At 38.1% G+C, this 26,375-nt stretch overlaps 1 protein-coding gene across 1 annotated transcript in view; it reads right to left on the bottom strand.

The window, feature by feature from the left end:
• XDH (xanthine dehydrogenase) overlaps positions 1 to 26,375 on the bottom strand; it is a 60,660-nt gene that overhangs the window by 24,855 nt on the left and 9,430 nt on the right. Inside the window, exons 3-20 of the mRNA XM_026695637.2 lie at positions 24,956 to 25,052; positions 23,724 to 23,832; positions 23,361 to 23,487; positions 22,967 to 23,028; positions 21,431 to 21,499; positions 19,263 to 19,349; positions 16,897 to 17,035; positions 15,680 to 15,772; positions 13,893 to 14,044; positions 12,424 to 12,517; positions 10,644 to 10,753; positions 5,105 to 5,289; positions 4,302 to 4,473; positions 4,014 to 4,103; positions 3,488 to 3,657; positions 1,850 to 1,973; positions 577 to 696; positions 148 to 244 (exon numbers count right to left, since the gene is read on the bottom strand). Of these exons, the coding sequence (XP_026551422.2) occupies positions 148 to 244; positions 577 to 696; positions 1,850 to 1,973; positions 3,488 to 3,657; positions 4,014 to 4,103; positions 4,302 to 4,473; positions 5,105 to 5,289; positions 10,644 to 10,753; positions 12,424 to 12,517; positions 13,893 to 14,044; positions 15,680 to 15,772; positions 16,897 to 17,035; positions 19,263 to 19,349; positions 21,431 to 21,499; positions 22,967 to 23,028; positions 23,361 to 23,487; positions 23,724 to 23,832; positions 24,956 to 25,052 (2,097 nt within the window). The remainder of the gene's footprint in view (positions 1 to 147; positions 245 to 576; positions 697 to 1,849; positions 1,974 to 3,487; positions 3,658 to 4,013; positions 4,104 to 4,301; positions 4,474 to 5,104; positions 5,290 to 10,643; positions 10,754 to 12,423; positions 12,518 to 13,892; positions 14,045 to 15,679; positions 15,773 to 16,896; positions 17,036 to 19,262; positions 19,350 to 21,430; positions 21,500 to 22,966; positions 23,029 to 23,360; positions 23,488 to 23,723; positions 23,833 to 24,955; positions 25,053 to 26,375) is intronic.

Raw genomic sequence — 26,375 nt, 5'->3', positions numbered from 1 at the left:
AGCTTGAAAAGATGTCCATTTCTAATGTTTTGTCCAAAAAAGAGTCCCAAGATCAATGCAAATGTGTAATTCATCCAGTCAATGCTTTAAAAGAAATCTTTGTTATATATAAATCCGAAAGAAACAATAAGAAATGAGGAAGCTTACCTTCCACAATATGATCAGCCTCTTCAAATCCTTTCTGGATATTTCCTTTTTCGATCTTCCTATCAGTCTTAAAGAAAGACTCTTTCTCAATGGCTTCCTGTGAAAATTATAGGAGAATCAATTAAATACACACATATTTACATGTACATGCGTGCTCACACATACACACATAAAACCACCAGCTCTATTTTGTGTAGCTTAGCCAAGTTGGACCAATGTTATGTACTGCTCGTAATCTGCATCACATTTTGAATGCAAGGTACAATTAAAGTTTCTGCACCTTATCTAGAAAAAAACATTGGCAGATAGTACGTGTCATTATCTATTTCATTAGAATTCCCTATTCTCTCCTGTGCTCTAGCTTCAACAACTTTCTTTCCAGTCAGGACTCTGAAATCAAGGTCTATGTCACTTTCTTGCAGTGCTCACCTGGATAGTGATAATTGGTGTAAGCTCTTCATATATGATCTTCACTGCTTTGGCAGCTCTTCGAGAATGTTCCTGTGTATCTGCCAATACTGCACCAATAATATGCCCAACACATGTCACCTATGAGGGAAAAAAAGACTTTTGTTTATTCAGTAACTTTGGAAATTTTAGCTGATTTATTGTCAGTAATACTTTAATTTGGATATGTTTATTTTTGAAACCCCAAAATTAAGTTTTTGGGGGGGAAATCCAAAAATTTACATAAAGAGAACAAACATTCTGAATGTAGACATACTGTTGGACAACAGCTAGTCTGGGCACAAACGGATTTTCAAAATTATGAATTAAATTTTGAACAAGCAATTTCTCCAATTTTCCCTGGAGGAAGAGAACTCTTCCTATACTTCCGAAAGGTGCTTTTTCCAGAGGCAACTGGAATTTCTGGTTTTCCTTTGAAAGCATTTTCCTTCTCATCCAAGAAGTTTCTTCAGCTCTGACTGGATGGTGGGGAATGGAAAGATTTATGCTCCTTGCAGACAGCTGGTCATTTGCATTCTTTTAGAGAGTCATTAAGGCCCCCAGACAACCATGATCTGTATGACTGAGAATCTCCATAGTAAAGTTCCCATAAAATATTTTTCCTTGGCATTTCATTAAACTGTGGGTAGTCAAGAACATCAGAGTACTGGAAAAGGGAGAATTGTACAGTGAAATACAGCATATTCCCTCATACCTTGCCACCTTGCAACTAAATGAGAGCAAGAATATCACAGTCTTCTGTTTTGAAACAGTTTTAAAAGCAAATTCTTTCTCATGAAATCGAATGGGAAATGATAGAGAACAGACAATTACATGTGATTATATTTGATCCCAGTGAATTCAGTGGAAACTATCTTCAATTGGTGTTGATATGCACATTAAGCTGCATTCATTACCAAATCTATGAGATGCCCCATCATATATACCAACTTCATGGGGAAGGACATCTCATAATTTAGTATGTCATTCCACATGACATACACATTTGATTGTGTATCAGAACACATACAAATACAATTTTCATGGGGGATGATGGTACATCTGCCAGTTGTCACTCTAACATATAACTCACCAATTCAAGCCAAAGTGAACAGTATAAAATGTATAGAACACAACTGGGAATAAACCAAGGGAGGGAGATAATTGAGCTATAATGCAAGTGACTTGATTGCTCCATTTCAGTATCTTTGAGATAAATAGGACAATATGTAGATGAAAAGCAATAGTTACATACAATGTCTTTTGCAAAGATGGTTTCATCATTACAAATCCCAGAAGTGTTACTTCCTGGAACATCCTGATTAGAGACAAAACACACAAAGCCAGGTACATTCTGAGCTTCTGTGGTATCAATGGAACTGGAAAAAAAAGAGTAGCACAGTAGGATTATTCCCATGAGATTTAGGTGTATGTCTGCAAATACAATTTTTGACTGCATTAATTTCTAAAACAAAAATTTCTAAAATCAATGTCTGCATTGAACACCCTTCTTTTGAGTAGTGTGTCTGCTTCTGGGCAATATCCTTTGTTGAAAGAAGAAGAGATTCAAAGACGGGCAACCAAGGGATTTTTCTGGATTGGGGATCTAGAAATCAAACCCTATACATATATATGTTTCTCAAAACTCTCCAAGAAAAGATGATCAACATTCTAAAGCTCAACTGTGGATAGGGGCAACTACAAATTACTACAGATTTTGTAATAATCTGTGTACATTTATAGTTTGCACCTTCTGACATGCTGTCAGTTGTAAGAATTACACAATTTCCAGAGGCAGAAACAAATTGCATATTATATGGAGGTGGACTATAGCCTTTCCTTGGGGGGCTTTATAATGTAAGAGACACAAAAGACCACATCTATCAACTCATAAAACATTCCTATACCTGTTTTAGTAGTTGCCATAAAGGGGGCGTGGAAGGAAGGAAATCTGGAAGAGCAGTGCAGCAGTTTAAAAGCGAAAGTACATTCCAACCCGTATCTTTAAAAGATTGTAACTAAAATACGAGAGCTTTTGGCTGCAAATATATTTGATTTGAGAAAGTGAATGATGACACCCAGCCTGTGAATGTGCTCAATTGGAGAATCTGGTTCTTGAGACACGCAGGGGGGGAGGGGGAAAACAGAGTCACAGACAGGGGTGGGATTCTACCAGTTCGCGCCTATTCGCTAGAACTGGTTGTTAACATTCTAAGCAGTCCGGAGAACCAGTTGTTAGAAAAAATTACTGGCCTAATCCTGTAAGGAAGGCAGGAAGGAAACATTCTGGTGTTGCTTACAGAAACTGCCTCTCCGTTAACCCTTATTACATTCTTGGCAGGACTAGACTTCCTGTCTCAGGAACTTCTCTGGATTTTTTTTCTCTCCTTTGCTGCTATTTGGCTTGTGTGGAGTGACCATTCAAAGTCACAATGGCACTGAAAAAACTGACATGATGATTTTTCACACTTATGACTATTGCAGCATCCCCACAGTCATGAGAGGCCAGGCAAGGAGATGCGTGCCTCAATGTGAGTGATATTGAGTTGGCCACACCCAGCCAATAACATGACCACCAAGCCATGCCCACCCAGTCACATGACCACCAAGCCATGCCCACCACCTAAGCTACACCCACAGAACCAGTTGTTAAAAATGTTGAATCCCACCCCTGGTCACAGGTGACTGTAAATTACATATGCCAGAGTTGGCTTCATACAGGGCAGTGCCAGTATGTCACCTCTAATGAATCTTTTGAAGTTTTTTGGAGTTTGGCTCAAGAATCATGATTTAGTTAGAGTGATTGCTGGAATCCTGACAACATCCACATCATAATAATTGTGGCCTGTACCATTTAATAAATAATGGCGTATGTCATGGAAACAGGACTTACATAATTTTAGCATGGGCTTTGCTGCTGGTAACCAGTGTTAGGTAGAGTTCATTTGTGTAAGAAGGGATGTCATCACAGTAGACTGCCTCTCCGCTTGCCTGCTTGGCAGCTGACAAATGCATCAGGGGTCGTCCCACCATATCGTCAATGGATTGCTCATTAGGCACTTCCTATGAGAAAAGCAAAGATAGATATCCTTTCACTGCTGATTAAATCCTGGCATCAATACACTACAAACATTGCCTCATTCAAAAAGTTAAAGTTCTACTAGCAACAATGAAGCAATTGGGGGAACAGCATTTAGCATTTCAAATACAGGACAATTCCTTCTACCGAAAAGGAAGAGGTCCTATTAGGAAAGACATCTTCTGTAATTAATTAATTTAAAAACAGCAACAAAGAACAAAAATCAGAATAAGGGCTAGTTCTAGGAAAGGTCTAATGCTCAGGCAAGCACATTTCCTAGAACTGAGATGGGAGGCAATAAAACAAATGGAAAACACAACTGTTTTTTGCTCTTACTTACTTGGAAAAGTTGGACATTGCTAACAGGATCCTTGTTAAATAATTCAGTGGCACTAGAATCCGTGCAAGGGACCAAATCACTCAAATTATTCTGCAAAAATATGGGCAAAATCTTATTTTAATTTTTGATTTCTCTTCTGCGAAGGTAAATGTATTTTAATACATTTCTTAATGTGCACAAGAACATTACCATCAAAATGAAAAAAGTTACCAATAGCCATATGGAACTTGCATACGGACAGCCATATGAAACTGACCCTTATCCCATCAAGAAGACAGAAAAACTCACGTTGCCATTTAATTTTATATGTTTTTGAAGCACCGTGAGGTAGAACTTAAAGAAAAAGCTGAGCACGAGAGTACGACGGAAATCCACCATGCCACCAGGGGCCGAAGGGGAAAGATTCATCTCCTCAGCCAGCAAACGGCAAGCTTCCTGCAGGAGATCTTCTTTCCATTCTCTGTTAAAAATGAACCATGGATTAACACAAAATTGTTTTATTTGTCTATTCAGTAAAAGCATTAAGCTAAATATTCCCATTCAGCTGCCGTGTAATTTTATTGGGAGTTCATCTTCCAGAATGACCCTTTTCTGGCACCAAAGCATGGGTATCCATAGGATATGATCAGAAAAGAAGCTAAGATGGTGGCCGTGATGATGTGATGGAAACTCCGTTTATTTTCTTTGAGGAACAGGCCAGAAATCATCAGAGATGTAACTGCAGCTTCCCAATAAGAAAGTCCACTTTAAGCTGCACTCAAGATCAAAAGGAGCTTCTCTAAAATCTTAAGTCCATAAGGCTGTCCCATGCTGCAGCCTTCCAAGTATCTCTACATTATACTGCCAATGTTAAAATATTAATGTGTTTATATTTCACTATGAGGATGAAGACAAAAGTTCCTAATCTTTCCCCAAAGTCATAAACAAACCAGAATGAAAATATTTGACCCCACAATTCAGCAAATAATCATACATGCCCCCCCCCCCCCAGTTTCCTTAAGACTGAAATGATAACAACATCATAAAGTTTGGTCTCCCCGTTAAAAATGTTACAAAATTCTGCCCCCAACATGTAAGACTCACTCATTTACCTCCCAATCAGCTTCTGACAAGTTTTTACAGCCATGACTGTTGTGGGAGCCATTCCCCCATAACTCAGCTTAATCTCTTCTAATCGATTGGTTCCTTCTTGAAACCGAACTCTCATTCCACAGGTTACAATGGCAATGTCATCCTCCCGTCTTGAAGCTTGCTTGAAGGCGGAGAAATATTCACCCTAAGAGAAGAAAAGGAAGTTCTGTGGACTTTTTCACATTGATCTCAGTGGGGGAAGTGTGGAGTAAAGTTGGTCCATTGATAGCAATGGTACTAGAATATGAGCAGTAGCTTTTATGAAATAATTTCTCGATGAAGGAAGAACTAGCCCTGGGAAAATATAACAGAATTCTAGACAAACAATGAAAGAATTCCTGTTGCTATGTTCTGAATAAAACTTAACATTGCAAAATTCACTTTCATCTCTGAGAACAGCAAGTCAGGATTATGCTTATAAATAAGTGTTCATTATTATGCTAGAACTGATATATATTAGTTGCAAAGTGTTTCTGCAGCATGTCTATGTCCAGGATCTTGGTTTGTTGGTGTATTTGTTTGTTTCCTTACATAAGGGCAGCAAACATTGTTTTGGTAGGTGCTTTCTTGTTTTGAATCTCTAAGAATCTCATTTAATATGCTAATAACCATGAAGTAGCAGATTATGTCTCTATTTCCTTCCATTCAAGATGCTTGAGTCCCTTTGCAAACACTCATGATTCATTAATCTTTCTAGAAAATGTCAAGGTTGAGCACTCAAAACAGATCCATCATGTTGCTTTAGGAATATAGAAATGGCATGCCAAGCCAGACCATTGGTCCACTTATCACCGTATTCTTCATACTGTCAATGCGTCTCCCTTAATGTGCTCTGACCCTAAGCTAAAAGTGCACAACAGTGTTACAATTTCTCCAGCAAAATTGATCCTAACCATCTACACATCAATTCATTTCTGTTTTAAAATTTTGTCCAACTAAATAAATAAAAGCTACAACCCTCATGAACGCCAACATCTGAAACTGAAAGGGACTGAAACAGCCTCTTGCTTTACAATTTGTATGGCTTCTATGTAATTCTTACAAGTTAGAGCAAACAATGCAGAGTTCTTAGGTGCTCATACCCAGATGCCCTTCTGTAAGTGACAGCACTACTGGCAAGGATGTAGAAAAAAACACAGGGCAGCTTCAAAAGGGATAATTGAAAAAGATCCCAAAATTAGAACTTGGATGTCTTAATGCACAGCAGAGGGTGCTCTGGCTGCATGGTGCACTACTGGCATCAAGCCCCATGCACTGGGCAAGAGGAAGGTAGCAAGAGCTACACAAATTTCAGCAGGCCGTCTTTAACGTCTGTGATAAGTGCAGAATCTTGAAATTTCCCAGCTTCAATTCTGCAAGTTACTTATGGAATTGATTAAGGCAAAATCTTTTTTTTAACAATTTTACCCTAGTTTTGTGCCTTATAATTATAGTATTTTTCTAATTATTGTTTAATGCATTGTGTAGACGTGGTTCTATTGGGGTTTTTCTTTTTTTGTAATGGCTATTAATGTGGCTCTGAATTTGGAAGGGAATATTTAAGAAAGCTAAGTTAATAGTAGGAACATTTTGAACGGAAAAAATGCTTGACTGATATAGAAACAATGTGTGCAGAATTTATCCAGATTGGAACAAGATTAACAAGATTAACTACCCCCTTTCCATTCTTCATTTCATGTATACCAGTCAAATAAATGCTTTCCCTGTAACTCGGAAGAAGCAAACATAATTGATGTCACAGTTCAGATGGATTTTTTTCCCATGGATCTCTCACACTGCAAATCATGAGATTCTTAGAACTCCAGTCAGGAAAATCTCATCTTTCTTTCTAGAATAATCTTAACCAATATAATAAGAACATAGTTACCCCAAAATGCAATTGCATCAGGACTGAAAAGATGCTGTTATTATAACCACCATATCCAAAATAAGCTCAGAGAAGAAAGGAAAGAAGAAAAATAAACACAGCCCTGAAAAATAATAAGCACGCCCTCAGTCCATTAAGTAATTAACATTAATCATCATACCTGAGTCCATAAATATCCATAATCCATGGATCTATATGAGTCAATTCTTTCATATTACCCAGAAACCAATCCACATTAGGTATTCTGGGGACTCTGCAGTAAATACGTTGTGTTCTTTTATCATGAACATCTGAGCTTATCTATTATTAGTTGGATAGTAAGCTTACTGACCCCAGGTATTTTAACAGAAGTACAATGTCAAGAGGAGACATATGTTCAATGGAACTAGATAAACTGCTGGGCTGATCCAACAAGGCTCTGCTTGGACTCTTAGAAATGGTAATGGGATAATGAACTTGTTGATTCTTACTTTGCCTCATTGCTGATTTTGACTTCTACTTATTTCAGAATAGATCCATCTGTCATTGCACTAAAACTTGGACCAGACTTATCATGGAATGTATGACACTTCAAAAATCAGCTTCCTTCTATTACTGTATGTTGTTTTTCAAATCTGGGTACGGTGGGACTAGAACTCACAGTCTCCTGATTTCTAACCTGGTAACTTAACCACTTGACAAACTGGTTTCAAAATTCCTTAATTAATGTATTGTTCACTTCTTGATTGTTAGTGTGATGTTAATTTTGGTGTGGATCTATGTACATCTGGGTGTTGATTGCTGGTAGGGAGTTGTTTTGGTTTTATTTTCCCTTTGGGGTTTGTTGATTGTCTCTTTTGCACAGTATGTAGATGTTGTTTGATGGTAAACCAGAAACAAAAACACCCCCACTCATACTAATCAAGCCAAACAACCTAATAGTAAACAGCCCAACCAAAAAAAACCCATCGAGACCAATCCTACTAACACTGACAGGGCAATTCACTAGAATATAAATTTAGAGCAAACCCCACTCCATACTAGCAGTGATGATGTTACTGCATAATGAAACATCTGCATGAAAACAAGTAAGCTCAGAGAGTATCAAGGAGCTCTCATTTCAACCCTGAGCTACAAATATTCTTCTTTATTGAAACATTTTGTATCTTTCATGACTAAACTAAATTTCCCCATCTTATCTAAGAAGAACGCTATGCTAGAATTAACTCCTTTTTGGTTGCTTAGGCAATACACACACAAAGCCACAATGCAGGATGGCTATGTTGGTCATGAGATTTCCTTTTTGTAGCTCTCTCCAGCCATAGCAAAACATGCTAAGAAATTGTTGCTTTCTTTCCCACTTCCTGTTTTCTTAAGTTTTATTTATTTTTCCACTAGTATACTCATTCCTAAATTCAACATCTATTCAGGAAACATATTTAAAGATTTTATATATTTTTTACCTTCTTCCTAGTTAAAACTTTACACAAAATGAAATAAATATAAGTCAATGGGAGGGACATTTTCGCTAAAAAAAATTATGTGAAAAGAGTATCAACTACCTGATAGCTAGCTTGTGCAACGCAAGGAGAATTAATTTAGCCCTGAATAACTGATTCTCTTTGGAAGGGAAAAACCTAACCCCTTTTGTATAGATCAGGAGTATCAAACTCGTGCTGTCACAATGTCATCATGTGACATATTGTGACTTTTTCCCCTTTACTAAACTGGGCATGGTCAGTGCATGACGCATCCAGCCCACAGGCTGTGCATTTCACACCCCTGGTATAGATTAAGCAGGTCATTTTTCTGGTTTCTACATGCTCAAATAAGTTTGTGTGATTCAATAAGTGATTTGTATGAACAGAATAATGTCAACTTTTTACCCCATGAAAAGCACAATTAATTTCTTAATTAATTAAGTATAATTTCTCTGATTTTGAATACTTTTGTCTAGGATATTTTTTGTTCTTATGATTTTACCTCTACTTTTATTTCAGTTTTTAGGTGGTAATAAAAAACTATATTGGAATAATGTAGTCAGTTTTGCTAGGCATGAGAAGGAGCAAAAGTTTTTGTATGGCACTAAAGTCATCCCCAAGGTGGAAATCTTTTTAAACTCAATGCTCTTTCAGGAAGCATTGTATACTTTTATTCGCATATGGGCAGCCATGGGAACTAGATATTTTTCAGCAGAGAGATGGGGGAGAGGGAGGGAGGGAGGGAGAGAGATGACTGCTATGTCCAAACGACCCTTATGTTTCATGAGAATCATAGCAAACTTAACATGGCTTTGAGCATTGCATCTGCATTATTAATGAATATTAATGAACTTATGAAACAATAGTTCTTTTACTCCAACCCTTTGTTCAAGCAGGAGATACAATTCTATTCCAGACAAATGGTTGTCTAAACTCTTCTTAAAAATTCCCAGTCATGGAGCACCCACAACTTCTAAAGATAAGCCATTCCCTCGATAATTTCATTGTCAGGAAATTTCTCCTTAGTTTTAAGTTGGATCTCTCTTTAATAAGTTTCCATCTGTTACCTCTTATCCTGCCTTCAGGTGCTTTAGTAAATTGGTTGACCCCTCTTCTTTATCTGAATATTAAATATTGTAGACTACTATCATGTTACCCCTAGATCTTTTCTTTATTAGACTAGACATTCCCAGTTCTTGCAATCATTCTTCGTATATTTTCTCCTCCAATCCCCTAATCATCTTTGTTGCTCTTCTCTGCACTTTTTCTATGGTCTCAACATTATCTTTTTTTCTACTGTGATGATCAAAACTGGAGGCAATATTACAAGCTGATCTCACCAGAGCAGTATAAATCAGCGCCGGCACTACACATGACCTTGATACTATCCAGGAGTGGGCTGCAGGGGCCTCGCAGGGGTTCGGAAGAGCCCCTAGCTAAGATTCTGTGCAGTTCAGAGAACCCCCAAATCCCACTCCTGGCTGGCCTCACCCACCCCACCCCGGCCCTCCCAGGAGTCTCCAAGCAGCCCATTTTGGATGCAGGTAAGTGCAGGGGCATGCGGAGGCTCAGGAAGGGCAAAAACCTCCTGGAATTTTGGGAAGGCCAGAAATGGGCCTGTTTCCAGCCTCCAGAGGGCCTCTGGAGCCCAGGGGAGGCCATTTTCACCCTCCCGGAGTTCAAGAGCCTCTGGAGCCCAGGGAGGGCAAAAATGCACACACAACCCGCTATGGTGCAGGAGGCTGACTAGGCCATGCTTAACCATGGCCATGCCCATTCAGTGACCAGGCAGAGAACCCTTTAATAAAAATTTTGAAGCCCACCCCTGACACCATCCCTCTGTTGATTCAGTCCAGGGCTTCATTGGCTTTTTTTGGCAACTGCAGCAGACTGCTGGCTACTATTTAACTGATTGTCCACTCCTAGATCCCTTTCATACTACTGCTATTGACCAAGATATCACCTATTCTACACCTATGTGTTTGGTTTATCTTGCCTAAGTGTAAATCCTTATTTTTCTCACCACTGAATTGCATTTTGTAGGATAGGGCCCAGTGTTCCAGTCTGTCAGGGTCCTTCTGCATCTTGAGTCTATTTTCTAAAGCGTTACATATGCCTTATAAAACTACACAGTCTTTTTTTCTATGATAATAAATATTCAGATCACATCACCTCCCTACTGAAGGGAATCTCAACTGAAAGCAGTATTTCTTGAGGCTTCAGTATAGTTTTTCTGTATCCAGTAAAGAATTTTTCATCCATCCTTATTGTCCTGCTGCCCTCTGCAAGAAAACAAGATACAGCACACAAAGGATGAGTTGGGTAGGCAGGTGGGTTCTCAATTCAACTTGGCAACTATTTACTGTTGGGAGGATGGCTGTTCTTTTAATTCCACAAGGAAAGATTGTGACCTACACTAATGAAACAACATATCCTAGCTATCTGTTCTAGCCTGGTGCTCCCTAGGCATGTAGGCCTTCATATATGTATTTTGTATCAGCTCCCATATGTCACATCGGAATCACAGGGAGCATGAAATCAACATGTCTTTGAAGTTCTATGTTATCAAGTAACAGGCAGGCTGGAATCAACCATCAAATGTTGGCCAAAGCTCTATCCGTGGCATTTAGACCATCTTTCTGGCAAGTCTTAATTTCTTAGCTTTAACTTACAGATGAAAAGCAGTTTATCAGTCTTTGCTGGTCATTCTCTATACATAGGCATATGTTTCATTGCATACCTTGAGCAGAAAAGTGTATTCATCCAATTCTATCTCCGATAGAAATTAAAGGCCATCTAAACCATTTCCAAGAATTCTCTTTAATGCTCAACATTCTAACAGATTTGAAAACCACAGATGTCACAAAGGTGTGATACACTATCACACAGCTATCAAATACTACAGCTTATCAATGCTCAGCTATGAAATATTAAAACCAAATTGTCCTAAAGGTTCAGAAAAAAACTGGATTTTCTTGTTTTCTCCTTGAAAACATTTCACTTCTTATCCAAGAAGCTTCTTCAGGTCTGACAGGATGGTGGGGAATGGAAGGATTTATATGCCTTGCACACAGAGATGGGATCCGACCAGTATATCTACTGGTTCTGTTGCTCTGCATTGTGCGCGCATGCAGCTGCAGTTGAAAACGCAGGAAATAAAGGTCAGGTAAGAGCCCAGGTGGGTGGGTGGGCCAAAACAGCAGCAAACATAGAACCGGTTCTATGTATGCTTTCTGTCTGCTGCTCTTCAGAGCAACCAGTTCTATGGAAGTAGACAGAACCAGTAGAATCCCACCCCTGCTTGCACACAGCTGGTAATTTGCATCCTTTTAGAAAGCCATTGAGGCACTTAGAGGTTTATCTGTGTCCTCAGGGTCACCTGAGTAGTGCAAATGGTTTCTGTAGATTGCATTTTTTTAGAAATCCATTTGGGACGGATTTTCAAAAAATTGCAAAAAATACAAAATAAACATCCAAGTGCCTCAATGACTCTCTAAAAGGATGCAAATGACTAGCTGTTTGCAAGGAATATAAATCCTTCCATTCCCCACTATCCTGTCAGAGCTGAAGAAGCTGAAGAAGCTTTTTGGATGAGAAATGAAATGTCTTCAAAGAAAAAACAAGAAAGTCCACTTTTCTCCTGAAAAAGCACCTTTGGAACAACCATGAGTATCTCCATAAACTATTAAAACCAAACCAAAGTTAAATAATCCATGTTGAAACTATCTAAGCACATAGAGTTATGGAGAATATTCAGCATTAGTCTTTAGAAAGCAAAAGGAAGAATAACTGAAGAAAGTTCTCTTAACATTCTTTATTGTGGCTCTTAGAAATAACAGGCCACACTACTTTCCCTGACTAGCCCCAGAAAGTAAAATGAGGCATGGAAACTGTTCCATTCACACCCATAACAGAGTTTGTCAGCAACAGGGGAATTTGAGAAACTGCTTACTATTTGACACCAAAGTCAGTTTGCTCCCACTTGCCATCAGAACTGGATTTAGGTCAGATATTGGACTTGCAGTCATTATATTTCCACCAATAGCCTGAAAGAAAATGTAGCACAGACATATCTTAGAAATTAGGTCAACAAACCTCATTAAAATCACTTATCAAAGTAAGTATAGTTTAACTTTATACCATTAAAATTAAAATGGGATTTTCTTGTCCTCAAATAGAACAAGAATAGGTTAAGGAAGCAATACAGCTCAAGGTAATTCATTTACGGTGCATGCTTTTACAACGAGCTAAATGTTTTTTTTCATGCAGTTAACAACTGATGGATTTAAACAATGATTTACATTTTAATTTGTTATTCTAAATTGTACTTGAGTGGGTGAATATAAAGACATTTAATAAATTATTTAATTTTACTGTTTCTGTTAAAACTTCTGGCCATTTAACATGTCCCAGCAAAGAAAATATATAGTCAAATCTGATTTATCAGTTCAAAAACCATTACTCATTTTCAGTCTAAAATATATCTCTCTGGCCTGAAGGTTGGTATAAATTAAAAGATATGCTTCTCCTAAGCTGACATTTCCTCTGAAGATTTGTTCAAACTAAGGCATACACAAGAAGATTCACTGATCAGTTTGAATTTACCAAATAATGAGAAATCTTATTGCCTTGTAGGCTTGTTCTCTTTATGCATGGTACATGAATTATTCTATTAGGAACAAAAATATTCAATTTCTAGTCTACATTTAGCACAGAAATTCACTGGATGGCTTGGATCCAGCTATTAATTTTCAGACTTCTTGGCATATAATTTAAGGGAAGTTGAAATACTTTTGCAACAAAGGGCGCTTACATGATCATTTGCTACACAATTCCCTGAGGTCATGCATTGTTGCCCTCCATGAACCTTATAGGGAGAGCCAGAAGGAACATCAACATGTCTAGTAACTTGTATATGTAGGTATTCTGGCTGTGAAAACTATCTAGGCCAGTCTTGACAACCTCAACGCCACAACTTAAAGTTGTCAAGGTTAAAAAACACTGGTCTAGACATTCAGAAGCAGATGAAGTTGTGTAACTGTGAAATTAAGTCAATAGACAAGCCCAGACAAGCCCAGGATTATGAGGAAGTATTACGTGATGGATAATAAAATAAATTGGGATATAAACGTGTAGAGGGAGATACATTTTAAAGGAACTATAGAGATTCTCAGTCATCCAGGTCATGATTGTCCCAAAATGCTTTTTCAGGAGACAACTGGACTTTCTTGTTTTTTCTTTGAAGACATTTCCCTTCTCACCCATGAAGCTTCTGGGCTGAGAAGCAAAACATCTTCAAAGAAAAAATAAGAAAGTCCAATTGTCTCCTGGAAAAGCACCTTTGGGATTTTAAAGGAATGGTACATCCTACCTGCCTGTGTTGTCTCCTTCCTTTATCAGAAACTATTTGGAAGCACTTACTGCAACATTGCGGATCTGAGGGCCTGCAAACCATCTCAGTTGTTCTAGGACAGCTTGGAAGACCTCTACTTGGTAAGAAGGAAAATGGGCCACTGCCTCCCTGAGTTTCTCTTCCACATAGCTCAGGCTGCAGGAGGCACCAAATCTGATTCCTGTAAAACCAGAAACAGGAGCGATTTGACCAAATGGACCTTCACCAAGATAAAAGTATTGCTCTCAGTAGCTGAACTGAATAATTTTTAGGTCTTTAGTCTCCTCCTTTTATTATGGTTTATTTAAAAAAAAACCAAGAAAGGTTTTATTTCCTGCATATCTTATAAGGATGTATACTTGACTTAGCAAGGAAGCAATCTGAAGGTCATGGTGGATGGGGCTATATCACATATTTGGGGTAGAAAAACCAGTTTGAGAGATTCTTTTAAAACTGTGACATGCTTATTTTCCAATGTACATTACATATTTGTTGTATTTCTCCCCTGAAAACAGGAAAAATTGGGGCACTGACTTTCAGCAATCATAGTGGCAAATCTGAAAGCAACTCTGAAAAGTTGGGGAGTAGAAATTACAGGTTGATCCCTTTCAGGAGAAGCTAGAGTATCTAAAATTACTGCTGTTAAAAAGGGTGCAAGTGTTCTCAGTATGCCAAGATGTTCATTTTCCAGCAGTTATCAGATTTTAGATGATACATACCAGTTCTACCATTACAAGAAAGTGAGTAAACCTGTGGTTATGCAGCAAATCATCCCTTTAAAAACTTTTATTACATTTGGAATAAGTGAGTATATATGTTTTATTAGTTCAATGCAAATATATGCAATGCAAATGATTTTCTAAAGAAATCATTTGGATTGTGATATGTGCATGTGTATGTAAGTCTCTGATCAATTTCTGAAGAACAAACCAGGTTGTTCACCTAAAACAGAGGCTTCTGGACAATTAATGCCACCTGATCCCAAGTCTTCATTCAGAAATTTGGCCATATGCTCTTGGATAGGTTATCCCAACCAGGCACACTGTAATTTGCGTTAGAATTGTAGTTCCTGGAATTCCCAGCCAATCTGATTGTTCTAAGGCAGGGGTGTCAAAAACAAGGCCCAAAGGCCGAATCTGGCCAGCAATATGGTTAAATCTGGTCTGCTGGACCATCTTGGAAAATGTAAGGGGTCAATCCATGTCACTTCAGCCCAGTCTGCCCAATGCAAAGAGGAAACATCGGGCCAGCATGGCTTCGGCCCAGTCTACCCAATGCAAAGAGGAAACATATCCATAGTTTGGGAAGTTGCATCAAGCTGGCCCTACCCACCCAGTCGGCCATGTCCTCAATGAAATTGAGTTTGACACCCCTGTTCTAAGGCTTGCTCCAATGTGGTCTTCGGCTCCACTTGCTGTATCTGATTTGGCAATGTGCTCTACTTGCAATTTTCCCAGAAGGTCCTAGAAAAATGTCCTCGAGAGAATGCTATTCCCTGCCCATCCGGGCTTCTGTTGCTTGTTTGAACAGTACCACTTTTGCATTTTTCAATAGATTACTTCACCAGCCAATCTCACTATTTCAGAAGACAAACATATTGAGAAATTGTGGCTGGCAAAAGTTTCAAGTGACTTCTGAATTTGGTTGGAACCTTTCCTTGGAGTGCAATCAGTATATCATGAACAAAGAGAGGCTACAAGTGCAAAGGGAGGAGAACTGCCACCCAACTTTTTTTTAAATCATGGCTTGTAAACATTTCCTTGTGCATTTCAAGCACCTCTTGCCAATCCCTTGAGGCAACAGGCAAACTACTTACCCTCTTCTGTGTGCTGAACAGAGTTCATTTCTGGGATCCAAGTTGGGGCTATAATGACAGGGTACAGCATGTTCTTTAATCTCATTTCAATACCTGAAGAAAAAAAAATCCAAAGAGATCAGTGCAGAGGCAGCCAACCAACAGTTGTAAATCTGCCAATGAAACAATAAAGTTCTTATATAAAAGACTTCCAGAACAGTGGATCTCATCTCAGTGAGATGAGATTCCTAAAGCAATCTCCATAGCCAATTCCTGCATGTCTAACTTGCATTGACTTGTAATGAATGTATAAAGCCAAGAATTTTCCCTTCTGCTTCACACATTCCCAAATATTGTACCTCCAAGGGAGTATGGAGAAAATTGTTAATGGGTGACAAAAAGTGATTGAGAACTTATTTTGATTGTATATATGTCAAATGCAAGGTCTGAGGGCTGCATCCAGCCCACAATGTGGTTGGATCCGGCCTGTGAGGCCTTTCTGGTCTACCCAATGTGAAAAGGAAAGATCGGGCCAGCCTGGCTTCGGCCTGGTCTGCCAATGTGAAGAGGAAACATGCCAGTAGTTTGGGGAGTGGTGTCAAACTAGCCATGCCCACCTAGTTGGTCACACCTACCCAGTCGGCCACACACAGCCGGCCCCCCAAGGTCAACCACAGCCCTGATGCAGCCCTCAAAGAAATTGAGTTTGACACCCCTGGTATATATTGTTTTGAGGCATTCCTATAGAGAAAAAAATGGTTCCAGCTATGGGATCACACAAGGATCCCACAAACATATGAAGCTTGATGGATTAAGAGAGGGCATTTAGTGTCCTTACACCCAGTATTCAATATCAAATTTCCCCAAAATTAGACGTAAAGCTACAAACTACAGTCATATTCACTAAATAAACTGCATTAACAAATCATACAATTTGTTAACTATTACAAATGATAGTGGTTGGATTCCTATTACTAACCATATTATGGCTTAATACACATGTTAACCCAGGTTGTGGGGAACAGGAACACTAGTATTAATTCATTATAAATGTTAATAATTATCTTTAAAACAGAATTCCTGTTTTAAATGTGTATAAAATTGCAGCCTGAAGGGTGATGCAAGGGACTTTATTTGATATTATGAAAGAAGAAGTAAAATCTTGACTGGTCAGCCAATTATATAGTGCTATGTTTATGTTTGTGTTGTTCAACAGAAAACAGAGTTGGTCTTCTTACCCACTTCTGTGTTCCCTACTACAAGCTTGGCGTTGGGGTGCTGAGCTTTCAGAGAAACAAGTTCCTTGAGCGTTGATGGTTGCAACCACATCACTCGCTCGCCTTTGAAACACAGTTGCTCAACAGGGTTTTTCTGTGTCTATAGAGAAAAGGCCAGATTTAGCTTCTTGTAAAAAACATGGCATCACGAAGCAAGCAATCTCAATTTGGCATGATGGAGAAGAGAAGGGTTGCATTATAGCTGCAGCTACTATTTCCAGTGAGTGACAGGCTTCAGGTTTCTTTGCAACAAGAAGCATCACAGGCGTCTTTCTATGATGTTAATAAATCTTATTATAAATCATCATCCAGTTGGGTATTTGTAAGTGGGAGGGGCAAGAGGTCTCCAAGATCTATCTGCAACAAAGCTTGAGGCAGTGTAGTTTGAGAAATACTAGCTTTTGTTTATCAAAGTTCTTTGCCCCTGGTCTCTGGCAAGGCTGCACCAAAGCCCTGTTGGTTGCAGGCGAGTAAGGCAGAACTTAAGGAAATTGGTTCCAGTGTTTTACTCTTTATGGTGGTTAGAATGCAGAATTGCAGGCTAACTGTGCCTGGAGTTCAATTCTGACAGGGCCCAATTAAGCCTTCCAACCTTCCCAAGTCAATAAAATGAGGAGCCTGATTGTTGGTGGGCAATAGGCTGACATTGTAAATCACTGAGTGTGCTGCAATATATAATATCATATATGTATATCACTATGGGGTATATATAAATCTAAAAGCTATTGCTATTACTAAGCAAATCATTTCATAGCGGTTTGGGTTAAAGTTAGACATAGAAATAAATATACCATCTGCATTTAATAATTAATTTCAAATTGTATATAAGTAAAATAATGATAGAACATTGCAACTTTATAAAATGAAAACTTTTCATTTGTAAAACAAAATTAAAACCATGTTTTGTTTTATTTGGATGGGAAAAATTATCTTAGCTTTGTGTGGTTCCCAAAATCTGAATTTTTAGACAACCATTCACATTTTTCATTCCATTGTTTCAGACAGATATATGGCAGTTCTGCCATGGAATGAAACCCTAAAATCACTGTAACACAATTTGCCCAACCTATTTTTGTCACCACAGAAATCTATCATGTCATGTTCTATGCTCTCCATTTCATGGAATCTCATAAAATAATACAATTGTTGTATTGGTTTTAAATCCACCTACTTTCTAATATAAGATTTAATTTGAAGATGTTATAGAATGGTATTTGAAATCAATTGTCCATTGCTTATCCACACATGGTTCTCTCATCTTCATACATGGACATTTTTTTTTATTTAAGGCAGCAGGAATCCTATTTATTTGTTTGTTTACTTACTTGTTTAGTTATTTCTGTGTTGCCATAATTAAAATGATTCTTGATTAATCATAAAGAAAAAAATACAGCATAAAATAAGTTCCATAAGAAAATAAAAACAAAAGATCACTGTAAAAGTACAAAGAAAATAAAAACATGGAAACATGAAATCAAATCAGGGGAGACCCTCTGAACAGCTCATTCTTTAAATGCCTTTAAAAGACCAGCAAAGACAGAGCCTTTATGGTCATACTGTAGATATATATTTTCTTGCTGCTACCTTCTTCTAGGATTTTTTTCATTATTATTATTTTTACTTCCCAATATAATCTACAATTCCAGGATTCCCCGAAGATCTCCCAAGTACAGCTACCTTGCTTAAGCAAGATCAGGATGCCAAATGCCTGAATACAAAATTTCTGAATAATGGGACAAATTGCTTGACTAAGGTGAATAGATAGCTTCAATGCTAAAAGGAGACAGATATCCTCCATCAGTTCTTTCCTAGTCAGGACCCAGGCACAATTCAACCCCTGTACAGGACACTATCCTGTATTAATGTTCTGTGACATAACAAGCTTACATAATCAGAGGAATTACAAATCTTTTTCAGCAGTCAACTGTTGCTTAATGCCTTGGGTCATTTGCACTGCAAACTGTTAGTGATAACATTTCTCATCCTATCTGAGAGTATTTGCTTTAAGATTAAACAGTGATGAATCAAGGACTCCCAATTTGCATATCATCGTTGACCCATTTTCTTCTTTTTTACATAACCAAACAACCTTTTTTCTTCCTCCTTCTCTCTCTCCAGCTCTATATAGTTCCTAATTCACCACTGAAACGTATCAAGAAAAAAAAACTGATGACATAACCTTTAAGTGAGCTCCAGACAATGTATCTAAGTTTAAAGTGGTGCCTTCCAAATACATTGACAGAGTCTTAGTTTATGGGTGAAAATCAACAATACCAAAATCTTCCATAAGGAAATTCAATTAGCTTGGCTGGGAAAAGGAAACTCACCAATAACTCAGGTGGGAATATAGGCTCCTGGGTAGGGTCTAAAGGCTGGAACTCAGATGCATTGAACAGAATTGTGGTAATCAGTCCCTGCAGAACAAAAGCAATGTATATATATTAGACAACCCAAGATCCAGCAGATCATTGTTTCAGAGATATTTTCTTACCTAAACAGAGAAACAGCATGATCAGGGGAAAAAGAAGTAGGAGTAGAAGCAGGTTCTGACCAGTTCTGGAGAACCGGTAGCAGAAATTTTGAGTAGTTTGGGAAACTGGCAAATATCACCTCTGACTGGCCCCACCCCCAACTATTCCCTGCCTTCCAAATCCCAGCTGATCGGCTGGGTCTTCTTTTGCTGCCCTACACAGGAGAACAGAGCTGGAAAGCAGGTTAGTGGGGTGAGGTGGGGAGGGATTGGGGATTTTGCAGTATCCTTCCCCCAGGAATGTGGAGGGAATGAGGATCTTATAGTATCCTTCCCCTGCCGTGCCCACCAAGCAACGCCCACCAAGCCATGCCAGGCCCACCAAGCCACGCCCACAGAACCGGTAGTAAAAAAAATTTAACCCCGCCACTGAGTAGAAGTGACTTCTGACTTCTTACCAGCTTACACAGCTGACTGCCCTTTAGCAGCCAATGGTGACACCAGCTAGGCTGAGACTGTTCTACCTGATCTCCAGTGGCTGAAAAGAGGAGTCAATCTACCTAGCTTCCAGAAGACTTGGCAGCGACCGGTCTACCAAATTTCTGGATGGTGGTGCAGCAGTGCAGTACAAATTTGTGACAACAAATTTGCCAAATTTCACTGGTGTCATGGGTCCCAGGTTTTGGACACATTCAGTAAATTAAGCCATTTGAGGTGCCTTAGTTCAAAATTTGTTGCCCCTATGATGCATTGTTTCACCTAATTAAAGATTACAGAAACGAAAGAGACATACAAACTAGAACTAAGGAAAAATTTTTCTAATAGTGAGTACAATTAACATGTGGAATGCCCTGCCTTCTGAAGATGTGGGTGCCCCATCACTGTTATTCTGTGCTCTAAAGAGTTATAGTAGTATAAAATTAAACAATATTGTACTATTAAAATTATTTTCATGTTTTTTTATTTCTGAATTTTTATTTCTGATACCCAAAAGCTGAGCATGAATAGATTCTGCTTCTTTCATTGTACAATAATCCCTTCCATGATCTGCAGTCTCTCTGACTTCACACATTGCATTAAATCCAAAGGAAGATCTCACAGGATCTTCCCAATGGGGTTCCCACTAGGGTTTTCCAGTTAAACAATCCCACTGTCACCAATAAGGGGAAGTCTTAGGTGTTATTGGAGGTAATTGTAAAGTATTATATATTAAGTATGCAGTGCTATGCATGTTCACTCAGTAGTAAATTTTATGATATATAGGACATACATTAAAATTAAAAGGTAAAGGTTTCTCCTGTCTAGTTACGTCCAACTCTAGGGGCTAGGGGGCAATGTTTATCTCCATTTTTTGCCACAGGAGCCAGCATTATGTGAAGACATTCCCATGGTCATGTGGCTAGCATGACTATACACCAAGGTGCATAGAAGGCTGTTATCTTCCCACTGAAGTAGTACCTATTTATCTACTCACATCTGCATGCTTTCATACTGCTAGGTGGGCAGATGCTGGGACCAGAACCGGAGCTCACCCTGTCATGCGTTGCTTGGGGTTCAAACTTGAGCTGTCAGCTTTCCTGCTGACAAGCTCAGTGACTTAACCTCTGAACCACTGCATCCCCCTGACACCAAATTAGTTAGCACCTAATTGTCAGGGCTTTTAACATGTGATATGGCAAATCAGAATACATGAAAAGGTTCAGTAGTCACTCCTTGTTTCCAAATAATCCTGGAATTATAATTATGGAAACACTGAGAATCTTTAACAGAATCTCCAATATTCTCAACAGTTATATTTCTGTTTATTTTGTGGGGGAGGAAGATGTGGCCTTTAAATTGTTTTTTTAATAAATTCATTATTTCAGGGGTGATAAGGAATCCAGTTACAAGAAATTACTTAACATTAAAGCAAATATTATTTAATTATTACATATTATTTAATAATATTTAATATATTAAATATTATTTTATTTCCTTCAGAAATACTAAGTTGAAAGGCACCCAACTGTCGCTTATGCCATTTACCTCATTTTTTTCCTTTCCAGCCATACAGCAACCTTCTCCGTTTACTAGTTTTCCACAGCATCCTCCTTCCTAAATAGAAATAGGAAGATATAGAAATATGTCTAAATAAACTATGGAGCACATATGAAAGAACTTGCAAATATTTGAAGAGTTGTGCTGGATCAGATTCAAGTGTCATGGATAAAAGATAGGGTTTGGGCTGAAGACACTGAGCTTTAAGTCCCCATTCCACCATAGAATCGCTTTGAACCAATTATTCTCTCTCACCCTAATGTAAAGTAAGAATTAAATCAGGAGAGATACCAGTGTCAGTTATCCTGAGTTCTCACAGAAAAGGTAGGCTATTAAGGCAATAACAACAATAACAACAAATCAACAATCCATTCCCATGGTAGACAGTTATTGATTTATTTTGTACCTGGTTTTTTATTATACAAGAAATCAAATCAGTTTACACCAATAAAAGCAATATTAAACCAATGCAAATAAAATATGAAAAATTAAAATTGAGAGCCAGTTTGTCTAGTGGTCAAGGTGTTGGCCTAGAAACCAGGAGACAGTGAGTTCTAGTCCCATCTTAAACATGAAAGCCAGATGCGTGATTTGGGGGCAGTCGCTCTCTCTCACCCCAATTCATCTCCTCAAGGAAAGCACTTCATAGGTTGGGAGCCACACAGAAGACCCTCCACCATGTATCAGCAAGCTGGGGCATCTTTAAAAATGTCTCTCCTGGTAGGCAGGTTGATACTTGGGAACGCAGTCCCTCAAATCGTCAAGTCCTAACCAATATTTAACTTGTGCCCCACAAGCAAGTAGCAATTATTGTAGATTATTCTACACGGGCAGGTGATCCCCATACTTTCCATCAGTTAGCAGTTAGGAAGCAGTTGTGATTTCTGAACATTCTTGAGGGGTAACCCCTCATAGAGTGCAAAGCATAGCCACAATAAGTTGAAAGCAAGATGTGAAGAACTGTCACCATATTGCAGAAAGAATTGCAGTTGATGTACTATTTATAGTTGTGCAAGCATGTGCCTCACCACAAATCTACCACCTATAAATCTAATTACAAATAAATGACAAGGACAATTCCCTAAAGTATAGTGCCACCCCAGGCTTTACTGCAACCCCCAAATGCACTTTGTTTGTTTTTTGGTAACAGGGTTACTGTCTTGCCTGAGTATAATTTTAGCACGTTCCCTCACTTACCCCATTTTCCAATGGGGTTCCAGAATGTTCCAGAATATTTTCTTGGAATCGGATGATAATGAGAAACAAAATTGGGTATCATTGGCCTCTAAAACTCATACCTCAGTGATTCTATGGAGACACCATAGGGAACAACATTGAAATTGAAAACCAGCCCAGTAGGAGATAGTGGCAAATTACTTCAGTACTATTGTCAGGTAAGCTACATAGACATGTCTATGAAGGAATCAGAACTTTAGCTGGAGTTAAAGCAGATTGCATCTTCACGTTCACTTGGAAAAGTCAGTCTGATTCCATCACCAAGACATTTTATCTTTAGCCCCTCACCTTTGCAAATGTTCTGTACCCTTCCAGGATGGGTCTGTATCCTGTACAGCGGCAGAGATTTCCTATGTTGCCAAATCAAGTTGAAAAAGTTAACAGGCACATAGAACATAATAGAAAGAAGGTTATTTTAGTTTTTGCTTTTCATCGACCATGGAAATTCATTTTTTTTCTTCCAAGAAAGAAAACTGCCAATAGAGAAAAGAATAATTGTCTCTGGGGCTTTGATAATTTTGGAAAACAGAATTCCAGTGTCAAAAGACATGACAACAAATTCACCGAGTCATGAGAGATCAACCTTATCATTTTCAAATGTATTTCTTACTTTATTCCATGATGAAAAGTAATTGTGCCAATAAGGATGGGAGTTGTGGTCTACTGTGTCTGGCAATCTTACCTTGAAAAGCATCTTCAATCTCTTCCATTTTAGGCTGAGGATGATTACGAAGCAATGTATACATGGACATGACAATCCCAGGAGTGCAGAAACCACACTGTGATCCGTGGCTTTTGGCTATTCTCTCCTAGAAGAAGAATTGGTTCATAAAATATGCCATGACAAATCAACTTACTTTTAGTGACAGGTGTGAAAACACCGAGTCTCTGGTCTGGGTCATACATCACATTATATATAAATAGTAGGTCTTCGTGTATTGTGTAGTATATGAACTGCCAATTGTTCATACAATGAACTATAGCTTAATTTAATCTGTGAACAAATATGTATTTGTTAACACATAGTCATATCTCCCCAGTTCACCTGTACAGGGTGCAGCCTTGTCTTTGTGCTTCCGATGCCTTCCACAGTGGTTACAGCTACATGGTGTAGAGCGCAGATAGGGAATAAACATGCATTTGCAGAATAATGTCTGGAGAAATGAATTAAGGAAGTTGCTTGCTTTACAAAATCTTCATTTTCCTAAAGAAGTACAATAAAATCAATGAAAGCCAGTGTTCAGGATTACGCAGTCTCATACCAGAACTGGAATACAGTTAGATACATGGGTATCATCCCAATGTTTTAGAAGACGATGCCTTTCCATTGGTTATGCTGATTGGGCCTGATGAAAGTTGAAATCATAGGCAAACATTGGCCAAAAGATGTAGCTTCTGATTACCAGCACCATTATTGGATAAAGATGTAGAAAGTAAATGGGAAGGAGAATAAACTGACATCAGGACAATGATATTATCATTATCTTCCTTCAGAAGATCATAGTTCACTGTAATTCACTGAAATCTGGCAAATATTAAGAGACCAGAGTTGAAAACTACAGTGATTTTAATAAATGCTATTGGACACGACTTCACAACTAACAACAATCTAATGCTTCAGTAGTACTAAAATATTAGCAGAATTATGAGACAAATTTGAATGTTGAAACTTTAAATTCTATGGAACTTCAGGATTTATGGAATCACAAAACCGTAAGGCTGGAAGAGACCCTGTAAATCTTCTAATCCAAGCTGAAATGTAATGGATTAGAAATGTTGGGGAAAGTTAGTCCTACTAATATTTGTCCCAAAGGTGCTTTTTTCAGGAGGCAATTTGACTTTCTTGTTTTTCTTTGAAGATGTTTTACTTCTCATCCAAGAAGCTTCTTCAGCTCTGACTGGATAATGGAGAATGGAAAGATTTATATTCCTTTGAATTGTTTGCATTGTTTTAGAGAGTCATTGAGGCCATTTGGAGGTTTATGACCTGGATAACTGAAAATCTCCATAGGCTCCTACTAATAATCCATACAATTATGGCACGGTACTATATTCACATAGCTCTAACACATATCTGTACATGAAGCAGATTTTGCAAAATATTTACTATTCCTTGTGTGCAATCTTTTCTTGACCTGCAAAGGAATTTCGAGAGAGACAGATTGTTTCTGATAAGCACTTATTCCCAAATATCCAGCATCTGCCCTGTCTATCACAAATTCTGCACACCCATATTCAAAACCTCTTCCATCTTAGTGAATGGGGTAGAAAGGATACATGATTTTTTTTCGGGAGTTGTCAACCTTGGAAATCATGACTGTGCAAGCACCACAGCCTCCTTCTCCACAGCCCAGCTTGGTTCCACACAAGCCCACTAAGAGGGTAGAGCTTAAGGAAAATGTACCAGCGTGGCTATTTGCATACAGTCCTTTATCATTGAAAGTCTCTGGTCCTGGTAACAAGCTTGCATTGTGGTTCATAAGAGCAGGCTAAAAAAATCTGCCTTTCTTTTTTTAAAGAAAAGCTATCTGGGTTTATTTTACATGTATTCCCTGATGGGAAAACTGATTTTCATGTATAGGATTTAATTAATTGATTTTAAAAATTACACAAGTATTGAACAAGAATAGACTACATTGGCTATAGACTCCTGGAATATGTTCACACAATATGCTTAACTTGATTACTGGATTCAGAGAATATATCAAATCATAAACTAACCAAAATCATCAAGGCACAAATCATAAACTAACCAAAATCACCAAGGCACAAAAGCTAATAAAGATTAAAATAAATAATATATTTTAAAATTTTAATATTACCATATTTAGAAACCACTCATCTCCCTCACAGGGGCACCTTGGCTGGTATTTCTTGCAAGTGATGTAAGCACAGCCTCCAATTATTAACTTATTTGGTTTGTATGTCAACAAGCACAGCCAATACTGGCACATGACCTTCTCTTTTCAGTTCTTCAAGCAAGTCTTTAAGTCAAATTAGTTCTAAGCTGCTTTTTGCTAATCAGTGTTTTTTTGTTGATGGCTTTTTGAGAGTTTATGCTAATTTAATATGTTGAGTATAAAACTGGATACAAAGCTGGAAGTCTCATAATATGCCTCTTTTATGGTTTTGTGATTAATATGTCCAACTTTAAGTATGTGTATATTCTTAAATAAACACAATTTTATTCTTTTTTAATTGCTGAAGAGGATCAGCTGGTGAAAAAGGAATAATTGATTTACATGCACTAGATATATATTTTGTTCTACACATATGACTAAAAAAATCAGATTAGGCATGAATTTTGCATCACAGAAGTCAAGGAATGTATATTTCTAGTAAAATATATGATGTTCCACTTGGAAACATTCTTAATGTAATTATACTAAGCAATCATTTATTCATGGCAACACTACTCAACTTTTTATGAAAAACAAATAAACTGGACCCTAACAGATGAACTTTCTCCAATAGTCTGCTCTTCTTTCCTGGTCCCTCTTTCAGCATCTAAGATTAACTATGATGTAAGCATTAATATGCTAGTTATTTTAAACAAGAGAGAAAGCTTAGACTTAACCCAAACCAGTGAATTAATCCCCTTAAATTAGCTACCCTATCCCTTCCTACCTCCTGAATTTCTGATATCCAAATTGAACTCCCTGGTTCATTTACTGCAGGAAAGAAGCATTGAATCATT

The sequence above is a fragment of the Pseudonaja textilis genome, chromosome 1 (assembly GCF_049901715.1).
Source record: "Pseudonaja textilis isolate UNSWEBS1 chromosome 1, rPseTex1.2, whole genome shotgun sequence".
Lineage (NCBI taxonomy): Eukaryota > Metazoa > Chordata > Lepidosauria > Squamata > Elapidae > Pseudonaja > Pseudonaja textilis.
Note: the sequence above shows the minus strand (reverse complement) of the source record. Positions and strands in the feature narration are given on the sequence as shown.